The sequence below is a fragment of the Eulemur rufifrons genome, chromosome 6 (genome assembly GCF_041146395.1).
Source record: "Eulemur rufifrons isolate Redbay chromosome 6, OSU_ERuf_1, whole genome shotgun sequence".
In the NCBI taxonomy this organism is placed as follows: Eukaryota; Metazoa; Chordata; class Mammalia; order Primates; family Lemuridae; genus Eulemur; species Eulemur rufifrons.
In genome coordinates this window covers 55711405-55723834 of record NC_090988.1, presented here as the reverse complement: position 1 = coordinate 55723834, position 12430 = coordinate 55711405, and the positions used below count along the sequence as shown (strand labels likewise).

Sequence of the window (12430 nt, the reverse complement as noted above, 5' to 3'; positions counted from 1 at the left end):
TTTTTTTTAAAGAGTAGTATAAACAGAAAAAAAAAATTGATCCACTGTCTTAGTCCATTTTCTGTTGCTATAACAGAATATCAAAAATGGAGTGATTTATAAAGAAGTTTATTTAGCTCACAGTTCTGGACACTGGGAAGTTCAAGAGCATAGTGCCGGCATTTGGCTAGGGCCTTCCTGCTGGATCATGACATGGTAGAAGGCACCACATGGAAAGAGGGCGACATCATGTGTGTATCTTCTCTTCTTATAAAGCCACCAATAGCATCATGGGGGCCCTAACCAGCTGACGTTACCTAATCCCAATTGCCTCCCAAAGGCCTCACCTCTAATCAACATATGAATTTGAGTATTAAGTTTCTAACACATGAAATTTGAGACATACATCCAAACTATAGCACGTAAGAGTCAGGTTTTTTTTTTTTTTTCTCTTGTTATTGTTTGCTTGCTTTTAAGTCTATGTCTACAATTTGGATGCATTAACCCTAGATTGCCTGATTTTCCTATGGCCTCTAGCTGTTGCATTAAACTCTGTTTCATTCAGAACCTGCACTGTTTGCTGCCTTGTAAGACACTCAGCCCTGAAACCTGCTTTCCTGTTTCCTGATCCGGCGTGACTATCCACATGAGCTTCTACATTCATGAATCTTAAAGGCTGCACAATATCCCAGGACTGAATATAAATACTTTATATATTCTGTATCATTGAAAAATTTTAGCTGTATCTTAACTATGGTAAATAATGCTACAATAAATGTCCCTGTACCTAAAATGTGGCTTGTATCTCTAATATTTTCCTTTCAATAAAATTTTAGAAATGGAATATTATGGAAATCTTAAGACAATAACATGCTGGAAAATCCACTTCCAGAAAGTTCATGCAAACATTGTAAAACAATGCTTAGTCCACTGTAACACAGCAACACAACACTGTGAATTGTAAGTTTTAAAATATATTTGCTGATTTGATAGGCAAGAATATTTCCCTGTTTACCGTAGTAAAATGTTGACATTCAATAAATAACATTTATTGCAAGTCCCTACAGTACAGTTTTCTTGTGTCCAACTGGGCCCTTCCTGTTTGAATTACCTAAACTCAGAAACATTAATATGAAATCCAATGACGTCACAGACTGTAATATGTTTCCGGGATTAAATGGTGTTTATATTGACGTATTAATAAGGTATGTTGCTGTGTAATTTTATGGAGGAACATTATGCTCAGACTTTCAGGAAGTTTAATTAAATTACCAGCTACTGTTCTGTTGGGCTAGCATGAGAGTAGGGCAGTGAGAAGGGTCGTATTTTGAAGTATCTGTAGCAGTTGGTGTATCAGTGCTTTGACCAGTGTGCACACCAGTTCCATGTGCATGTGCTAATCTCTGGCGCAGAATTTACATAATACCACTATAGTAACTCTACTGTGAGAGAAGAGTAACATTCTTTCAGCCATAGGAAACATAAATATGACCGTTCTAGCTTTCCATAGTGGTTTCTGAGACAGATAGGAAGGGAGTCACAGCTTTAGAATTTGCCCAACCTGGTAGAGAAAATGTTTTCAAAGGTCTTGAGAAGTTCACTGTGAAGAGACACAATAGTAAAAAAATTTTGCAAAATATAAGCATACACAAGTGACAACCTGTTAACATTCATTCTGGCACATAAGCATGCATGCATGCTCTTTAATTTAGATGACTTGAATTGGAAGTAGTAGTGGGAGGATGGTTATATGAAGACCCTTTAGAGAATGAGTTTCAAATAGCCCAGGCTTTAAATATTGGTTATTCCACTTATTAACTGAGAGACCTAAGTAAGTTACTTAAACCCTTTAGTCCTCAGTAGCTGCATAAATCACTAATAACAGATTCTTTTACCAGATATATTATCTTAGAGTTGTGTAGGTAAAAATTTGCATCCCTTTATAGAAAGTCTAGGGGAAAATAAATCTCTTTTTCTTTTCTCCTTCTGGCGGTTACTCACATTCCTTGGCTTGTGGCCTTCTTCTGCCATCTTCAAAGCCAGCAACGGTGGTTCAAATCATTCTCATGCTGTCTTCTGTCTGGTTCTTCACTTTTAAGGACTCATATGAATAGATTGGACCCACCCAGCTAACCCAGTTAATCTCCCCATCTCAAGGTCTTTAACCAAATCTGCAAAGTTCCTTTTGTCATGTAAGGTAAGATATTCCCAATTTCCAGGCATTAACATGTGGACATCTTTGGGGCCATTATTCTGCCTACCACAAACACTTGGCATAGGATCTCTGATATAGAATGCACAATAAAACGTTGTTGTTGTTTATTATTTTTGTTACAGCATGAAGAACAAACTATCTCAGGCTATGACATTTTCAGTGGTGAAATGGACTTGGTGGGAGGAGAAGAGAATAGAAGCAGGGAGAATCATTAGGAAACTACTGAAATTAAGTGAGAGATAATTATGACTTAGATAAAGGTGACATTTTTGAAGATAATGAGGAGTGATCAAATTCTGGTTATATTTTCAAGGAGATTGCCAAGATTTGCCAGTGGATTGAAGGGAGGATGTAAGAGACAGCAATCAATAATGACTCAAAGACCCATAGGCCCAAGAGCAGTCCAGGAATGGTGGGAATATCTGAGGATCTAAAGAGGCCATAAGGAGAGATGTGTGATCTATAGCAACTTATGCATACTATTTACTAAAGACTAACAAGAGCAATAGTAACCTCACATCAGATGATATCACTGGCCAAATCCAGCACCCACTTACCCCAATTTCTGGGTGTAATACAAGATAATCAAGATTTGAACATAAGCAGGAAGAACCCCAAATTAGTGTGATTAATTTTCTTTTGCCTAGTGGGCTGGGGCTTAAAAATAGAAAATAGGTCAAATTACAACAAAGTAAATAAAATTGTATTTTCTGCACACCTAAGTTGTGGACCAAGATTTTTATCCACTACATTTACCAAGCACTTGTTTCATGCCTCCAAGATAACCTTATCATTGACTAACATGTCATTATTGCTTGACCTGTCTATTGTCTACAATAAAACCCTGGACTGTAAGAACTACATTATGTTCTTTTTTTTTTTTCCTTCAATCTCCAACACATAGCGTGATGTTTGGAATATAGGACATTCTTATGAAATATTTACTGGATATATACACAGATGTTAAGTGAGTTACTTTTCCTGGTTGTAAGAGAGAGGCTGCTGCTGCTAAGAATCACAGGTAGGCTAATGAAACAGCACTGCCGTGAGTTATGACAGATGCTAAGGAGTTATGGGGCAGGGTGTGACTCACAGTTATAGTAGGAGATGCCTTTTAGCAAGTTGGTATAGCATTTCATTTTTTAAAAAATCCACTTCAGAGTGTCTGCTAATAGTTATGTGGTTTCTTTCTAGGGTGCTGAAAATCTTCTAAAATTAGATTGTGATGATGGTTTTTGCACAACTCTGTGACTTCACTAAAAACTATTATCATAAACGGTTGAATTTTATAGTATGTGAATTATATCTCAATAAAGCTGTTAAAGAAAAAAGCTCTTCAATAAAATGGGACACGAACAAAAAGCTACATCAGCCTATAAAGCACATAGCCACATAAGTAATTGCATAATGGGACAAATAAAAAAGACTGTAGGAGGCAAAAGAAGTCTTCTGGGAACCTCCAGATACCCTGGAGACACAGTGAGTTAGCACCACCACCAGGAATTGGCCTCTTAGCTCTGTGCCTGTCACCACCAAGGCTGGAATAAGTCCTTTTATAAGCTCAGCCCTCTACTGGAATTTAAAGCCTCCTCAGCCTTCGGAATCAGCCCGAGAAGGACAGGCAGAACTGCTGTATGGGCTCTGTAAGTAAAACTGTTTCTGTTCAGTGAAAATGCTTAATTCTAGATGACTTGCGCTTTTTTATCCACAGGGAATAATTTCCTTACAATGTGAAGAATTAGATTAGATAAATGGGATGGTGGGCTGAGGAGGATGGTAAAATTTGTAGAATTATTTATTCCCAGGAAATATGTAGAGAATGTGCATTTTGTTCTCCTTGTATGGAATGGATAACCTGATATTAGTCAAATGGTTTAATCAGTGTACTAAGCACCGTATTTATCATGGTCAGTGAACTTCATTTCTAAGCCCAATGATTCTTACTAAACATGAAAAATTATCAATTTTGAACACCGACTGCATGCCAGGTACTCTATTAACACAGTGCATATCCCATCTTATAAAGGAGGAAACTGGATCAAAGGAAGTTTACATTACTTGCAGATTTTATTGACGCAATAGTTTTTCAGATCATGAGCATTGGAATGAAAAAGAACTGGGTTAAGAATCCCAGCTATGACGTTCACTAGTTGTGTGTGAACCTGTCCGTGTTTCATAATCTTTCTGATACTCAGTTTCTTTCTAAGAGAAGGGAATTTCAAGTGAATCCAATAATATTTGCCACACGGTGCTACAGTAAGAATTAAAAGAATGTTTATAAAGCACTTATCACCATAATGGTCACAGAACAAGTATTCAATAAATGGTAGCTATTGTTACGAGTATTCTTTTATTATTGCCGTACAAGGTCTCAAAACTGGTTAGTATTTGAGCAGTTTGGCCATACACACGATAGCCATGTCATTGGCGAAGGCTTGGAGAATATCGATGATGCTATATGGTCTAATTCAACAGTTAAAGATAGCCACAAGCTACAGTTCATAACAGCACAATGGAAGAAGAGCATCATTGTGATCTGCGTAGGTATGAAAATTTGTCAAGGGACTATAGCTCATTTCACACAAGAGAAAATGAAAGCGTATATAGATTGGAGAGAATGGGTCGGACAGATCTGAGAGTGAAGGCACTACAAAAAAGTAGCTTGGGGGAATTTTAGTGCCTCACTCTATTAATATCCATTAGTCCCCTTTTAGTCTTTGATATAAACAGTTTCTTCTTTTTTAAATACAATGAAAATGCAATGACGTACAGCTTTAAGTACCCACTACCACCAAAGTGTTATTACTTAGCCTTCTTATACAGACCTACCGATGTCCCAGGTTTTGACATTTCAATAGTAGAATCAATGAAAAATAATGAATATTTGTATGTAGGGGATGAGAGAGAGGGAGAGCAGAGTGTGTGTGTATGTGTGTATGCGGGTATGGGTGTGGGTTTGGTGGGGGGCAATTCGAATTAGGTGATTTACTAGTCTGATGCCCTTTGCTGATCAATGAAACACAGGACGAAGAGCCAGGGTGGAAATGGAGGAAGGACGGAGTCTGTCCACTCGTGTTGAGGTTGAGGTGGCTGAGGGATTATGGGTGGAGATGTCCCTCAGGGGTAGATATTTTATTCACCTTTTATTCACCACTTGAAGCAGAGAGTTTTGATTTGTTCTTTAAACTGGTGCTGGTTATTTTTCTAAATTACAGCTTTGATTGTCTTCTTCTATTTCCGTGTTGCATTACCACCTTCAAGGTTAAGCCCAGAAACTGCCACAGCTTTAAAGATTCTGCTAGCTTTTGAAATATAGAACTCAGGAGATGCCATAATTAGACTGCAGAATTATGAGTCATCTGGATAAGTCTATTTAAAGCCATGGGAATAACTAATATATCTCAGGGAGAATATATGGAGAGCAAGAAAAGAAGAGGAACTTCTTAGAAGAAAAGCAGACTCATTTAAAACCCCACAATTTATAAGGCAGAGAACAAAAACATTATTTGACAAATAAGAAAAGAAAAACAGAATAAAAATCATGGAAGCTAATGCAGGAGAAAGTTTCAAGGAGGAGGAGGTCAACATTGCCAAAATTTGAGATGAGGGAGAGAAAAACAAACCTGAAATTAAACTTTCAGACTTAGCATTTAGAAAGTCACAGGCGATGTCAGTTGGACGGTATTCTGAGAGTCACTAGAGAAAGAATACAGATTGTTCCTGAAGGTGAAGGAACAATAAACAAAAGCAGATTGTTCTTCAAGGAATTTTTTTTTTGTCTTTATAAAAGACGTGGCAAAAAATAGAGAGGGAAACAGGGTTTATGCCTTATACCCCTCACTGTCTGAGCAGAGACCAATTATGAGAGCTGTTCAATGTATCTTGGTTGAACTGAGTGTGTTGAAAATATCTATAGAAAAGTGCGGGAAGTTGTCGTTATTGAGTTGGAGTAAAACTTGAGTATTTTAGACTGCAAAAAAAGGAAGCAATAGTACTAAACAAGATACTAAAGAAGGAAAGGAATTTTGTTAGAGTTAAATTTTAAGAGATGGTGAATGATTTGTTTATTTATTCATAAACTATTTGGGAATGTTTGGCTCTTGATGCTCTGCCACTGAAATCTAAGTTCATTATCCTTTCCACGGAACTCAAGATTTTTGTGACTTGATCCTGGTGATTTCTCTAGCTTCATCTTCCACAGCACCTAGTCTTACATTTAAAGCTCCAGTATACCAATGCTTTTATAGTTTTTTGTCCAAAAAACTGGTTTGTGTTATCCCTTCATTCACGTCTCTGCTCATGGTATCTCTGTCGAGAGCACCCTTGTCCTGTGTTTTATCCTTGTAAGCTCACATCCATCCATCAAAATTTTACAGTCATAAATCACACTTTCTGTTAAGATTTCTTCAGACTAATTCCTCTTGACACACACGCAGACATGTTCACATATGCACACACTCAGAACCTGTCACTCCACACTATTTCTTTGTCTCACCTCTTAGATACATGCTATCCTTGTGCACTCCACAACTAGGGGCATTTCTCTCTGGCATATAGTAGAAGTTCAGAATTAGTCACTTTTCATTTTTAGTAAGATCCACTAAACTCTTATAAGATTAAGATTTTCAACCTTATAAGCATGAGGTTTTCTGCTCCTGACAACTTCTTTGGTTCTCTCAGGCACCAAACCACTGTTACTTTACTTGTTTTGTATCCTCAGTGCTGACACAAGGCAGGGTGAGCTCGCTGTGTATGTTTGCTATTGAACTTAACTAAATGTTTGTGATGGATGACCAAGAGCTTAAGTGGAGTTATTGCCTATGAAAAGGAATAAGGAATCATCTGCCTCTGAGCCCAGCATGAATGAGGGGAGGGTGTGGGAAGATATGGTTGTAGAGTAAGGGGGAGGAAGGAATTTGAGTTCTCTTCTGCTAGGCTCAACACAGATCAGGCCAAACTATCCTCTATGGTTTTGTTTTGTTTTGTTTATAATCCCTCAGCAAGAAAGGGAAGAAAAAACTGCCAAAAAGAATGAAAATAGGCAATGAATACACTCAATTATTGAAATAATATAAGGCAAGACATAAAGAAATTAGGATGAAAGACAAAATATTCAGATAGTAGTTTAATTTTTTTTAAATGATCTCATATAAAATTTCCTACAACTCAATGACAAAAATTACAACTCAATCATTGCATAGGAAATAAAAATCATTGTAGCCAGCGCTAATCGACATATATGGAGCCTTCTCTACTTCCATAACCAGTTTTATTATTCATCACTGTACACTAGATATTGAAGTTATTGAAAAACAGTTCTGATCTTTTGCTCTTACTTTCTAATAAACTCCTTAAAAGGGGTTTTGTTTGTATAATCCCTTAACTTCTAACACAGCACTACACAAAGAGTAAGTACTCAGTAAATGTCCCTGAGAGCACAAGGCAAGGTCAAGGGAAGAAATGTTGCAAGTGTATTATTGCTCAAAACTCTTACATATGGTATTCAAAAAGGCTTGGAATTCTTCTTCTTGACTTATGTAAAACAGAAATCTTTCAAGCACAGCTTTCTATAGAAAGCTTTCTCCTCTAAATACTACAAACTTACCAAATGCCTCGTTTCTGTTAATTCCTTTTTGTTGTTTTTTGTTTTGTTTTTTAAACTATTTTATTTTCTTTTTAATTGAAAAATAATTGTATATATATGGAGTAAAATGTGGTGTTTTAATACATGTATGTATTGTGGAATGATGAAATTAGGCTAACTAGCATATCCATCACCTCAAATATTTATAATTTCTTTGTGATAAGAACATTTAAAATCCACCCTCATAGCTGTTTTGAAATATACAATACCTTATTATTAACTATTAATCTTATTTCCATTATGAGGTTTGGTCATACATTTCTGATATTATTTTCAACACTGCCCTGAGGACACTCTCATTACTGTAAACTTCAGAGTCTAAACTTATAGTTTACTTATTTGGTCAACTCATGTAACTTAACACTTCGGTTTTTCCCTCTAATTTTCTATTAATGTCAGTTAAACTTTTTCCTTTTTTTTTTTTTTTTTAACTAAGACTTCTTCAGAGGATCCATGAGGTGACACTTTATCAGAGTGGATGTGTGGGTCTAGAGACATTTAGGTTCCCCTCCATTCTCTCATTTATCAAGACTTCCTATCAGCCACACAGTACCCTTTCTTTTATCCTGAAAAAAGTTACCCTAAAATTGGCTACCTCTCATTGATTGAGTCCTCTCCAGACACAGCCCTCATCTCTGTTTTTCCCCAGACCCCCATTTCCACCTTATACATGCTCATCTGCCTAGTCTGTAATTATCTTCTCACTGGAAAAAAGGAAAAAGAAAGAAAGAAATAGGATGTTTGCAATAAAGTTGTATTTTTTTCCCTCCAAAGCAAAACAATAGCGTTATATTAGGTATTTCCTAAGAAGTATGTCTTAACAAAATGGAGAAAATCCATTCTGGAGAGCTAGTCTTTAAGCAGATTGAAAAGACAACTACATTTGACCACGGCAGCACGTCCTATCAGGGGATGCCTGGTGGGAGGTCTGTGTTCTAACTTTCCATCTCTCCCAAATGTGAGAGCAGGTAACACATTGGATGGGTCTCTTTAATAGCTAGATGCTGAAAACACCTGCACATTACTGCATGGGTGCCTAAGCCACTTATTTGTCACTTTATATATGTTATGTGGTGTTATAATGATCTCTTTCTCAATATTTTCTGGCTTCCCAAATTGTCTGTAAGTTTCTCTGCCTTCCACACTATGACCAATGCCGCATTTCTGCTTCACAGCCTCAATGTATTTTCCTCTGGTGCCAGCTACACAGAAAACAAATCTGCTACCTCTTCATTACAATTTAAAAATGCCAGAGAGGATGAAATATGATTGGCCAGTTTGAGGTAAAGTGTCTATTTTTAGTTCAATCATCTGTGGCTAGAGGAGTAAGAGGAAAGGCACGTGGTATCAACATAGCTGTCAGCAAAGGGCTGTGGAGAAGAAAAAATTGTGCACTGAGGCAAATTCAAAAAAACAAGGTACACACTATAGCAGTTGAAATATTACATTTCTTTTTATCAATTTAAATGAGCCATTCATATATTCTTGCTGTAAGGCAGTCATTTCTGGTCAGTTTTCTGTTCAGTAAAATTATTTTTATTTGGATTAATACACATAGCTTTTTGTTTCAGACTTTCTTCTCGTTCTGTACTTTTAATACAGCATGTCAACTTTGCAGAATACCACATCCCCTTCCGTCATTTTCCTGCTAACTGGTGTTCCTGGGCTGGAGGCCTTCCACACCTGGATCTCCATCCCCTTCTGCTTCCTCTATGCAACTGCCCTCTCGGGAAACAGCCTGATTCTCTTCGCCATCGTCACTCAGCCCAGCCTCCACGAGCCCATGTACTATTTCCTCTCCATGCTGTCCACCACTGACCTCGGCCTGTCCATATCCACTCTGGTCACCATGCTGGGGATATTCTGGTTCAATGCCAGGGAGATCAGCTTCAATGCCTGCTTGTCCCAGATGTTCTTTATTAAATTCTTCACTGTCATGGAATCCTCAGTGCTGTTGGCCATGGCTTTTGATCGTTTTGTGGCCATCTCTAATCCTCTTAGGTATGCCATCATTTTAACTGACTCCAGGATAACTCAAATTGGAGTAGCAATTGTCATCAGGGGGACCCTAATGCTGACACCAATGGTAGCACTTCTTAAAAGGCTGTCCTACTGTCACAGCCACGTGCTCCACCACTCTTACTGCTACCACCCCGATGTGATGAAGCTCTCGTGCACAGACACCAGGATCAACAGTGCAGTGGGGCTGACTGCCATGGTCTCTACTGTTGGTGTAGACTCAGTCCTGATCCTCCTTTCTTATGTTTTGATCATTAAGACTGTCCTCAGCATTGCATCCTCAGAAGAGAGGAAAAAAACTTTCAGCACATGCATCTCCCATATTGTGGCTGTTGCTGTATTCTATATTCCCTTGATCAGTCTGTCCTTTGTTCACAGATTTGGGAAACAAGCCCCAGACTATGTACACACTCTGATTGCTAACACCTACCTGCTGATCCCTCCTGTAATGAACCCCATCATCTACAGTGTGAAGACAAAACAGATTCGTAGAGCTGTGATAAAAATTCTCCATTCCAAAGAAACAGAATTATAGAATTCCTAGCACTAGATGGACGCTTCAAGATGGTCTACTCCAGGTCATGTTATCAATTAAAAACAAACAAACAAAAAAAAAAAACTGGTGCTCGTTAAAGCTAAGTGTATAATCATTTAAAGTTAAAGCTGAAATCTATTTAGAACATCAGCTAGTTTGACCACTTAATTTTACAGATGAGGAAGTGGAAACATAAAAATTGGAGAAATGAACAACCTAAAGCTTTATGTCTAGAATTTCTCCTCCTCATCACCGTTTGTTCCAAATGTCCTTGCCTTCTATCCCTGCCAATAGCCTTTCTATTCTTACCTCATACACTTTGCAGCAGAGTGACACATTATGAAAATGTCACTCCTTTCTGAGAAATAGGATTTTCTAACTGTAATAAAAATTTTAACTAACATTCATTATTTCCTCTGACAAGTCATAGTTCTAAGTGTTTTTTTACATGCATTAACACATTTTATATCTAAAACAACACTATAAGGTAGTTACTTCTATTACCTATGAGAAAATTGAGTCATAAAATGTTAAGTAGCTTCTTTAAACAGCTAGTAAGGGGCAGAGCCCATCCATGAAAATTGACTCCAGGCCCCCTCATTCTCTTAACTTCAATGCTATCTTGCTGCCTATAATATATATAATATATATCTATATGTAGGTATATAATTGTACATATACTTATATATTAGTCCATATAATTTGTACTAGGGAACATAAATAAGTAAAAAAAATTAACAAAACAAAACTCTATCCTCTAGAAATTTTCAATCAAATTAGAGAAGAAAAGCCCAAATCAAAAATCTTTAGACCTCACAAATATTAATACTCTTCTACCTGATGACTTTTCAGCTTAAGCGTATTTCAGAATTTCTCTCAGGCCTCCATCAACTTTCTGCCCTAACAGAAACAGAAAATGACTATGAATTGCACATGAATTTCAGTTTGTGTCATTTACTTAGAACTTTTTTAATTTGTGGCATAATTATCTCATAATGGCTTAATCCAGAAAGTTAATTATTTTCACCCTGGATGTATTCATTAATTCTCAAAGCATTTATTTCAAAGATACAATGGTATCGCTCATTTAAGATAGACCCTATAGCTGGTGTTAGCTCAAGGAAGGAAGTAGAAAGTAGTCATTCATATCTACAGGGAATTTAGTAAGTGACTACAATACTGGCTATTTACTAATAAGGGTTTATCAGTTAAATCAGCATATTTACAATAATATTCTCAATTTTACTTATTGTTAATGTTTATCTGCATATATTAGAATGTCCCAGGACTTTGTTCTCAGATGTTTTTCTTTGTCATGCTGCCATCTTTTGTCATCTTATCTAGTAGCATCATGGCTTTAAAAACCATCTACATGCTGACAAACTCCAAATGAATATCTATAGTCGAGACTCATCCAACTGCCTACATAACAGTATCTCTGCTTGAATGTCTCATAATCATCTTAGACTCGACACATCCAAAACCATATTCTAATATTGCCTTCAGGGGAAATACAGGCTCACCCACAGTCTTCCCACTCAGTAACTCTACCTTTCAGGTTGCTGAGTCAAAAAGCTTGAAGTTATGCCTGATGCCTTTCTGTCACTCCTATGCTACATCCAACCTATCAGCAAATCCTAATTATCCTTCCTTCCCAAAAGTGATAGCCAGAACTCAACCACTTTACACCACCTCTACTACTACCACCATCATGCAAGCCATTATCTTGGACTGGAAATATTATAAATACTTCTAGTGGACCTTCCTTCGTCCACTGCTTTATAGTCTATTTTCCCTGCAGCAGTTAGAATGACTATTTTAACACACAAGAAAGATAATGTTCAACATGCTCCAATAGCCTCCTGTCTTACCCAGGGAAAATTTACAGTCATTGTAATAGCTTATAAGGATCTATATGATCTGACTTCTCTCCAGCATCCCAACTTCATCTCCTACTACTCTCCCCGTGATCCACTCTATGACACTAGCCTCCAAATATTTTCTTAAGCTCACCAAGCATACTCCAGCATCAGAGTTC

The 12430-nt window shown here is 37.2% G+C and overlaps 1 protein-coding gene across 1 annotated transcript; it reads left to right on the top strand.

Moving 5' to 3' along the window:
- Positions 1 to 3640: 3640 nt before the first annotated feature.
- On the top strand, positions 3641 to 10706 carry LOC138384065 (olfactory receptor 51F2-like). The gene is made up of 2 exons (XM_069469333.1): positions 3641 to 3837; positions 9457 to 10706. Exons 1-2 carry the CDS (start codon positions 3829 to 3831, stop codon positions 10390 to 10392), a joined length of 945 nt encoding a protein of 314 aa, XP_069325434.1. The 5' UTR covers positions 3641 to 3828; the 3' UTR covers positions 10393 to 10706.
- Positions 10707 to 12430: the final 1724 nt, after the last annotated feature.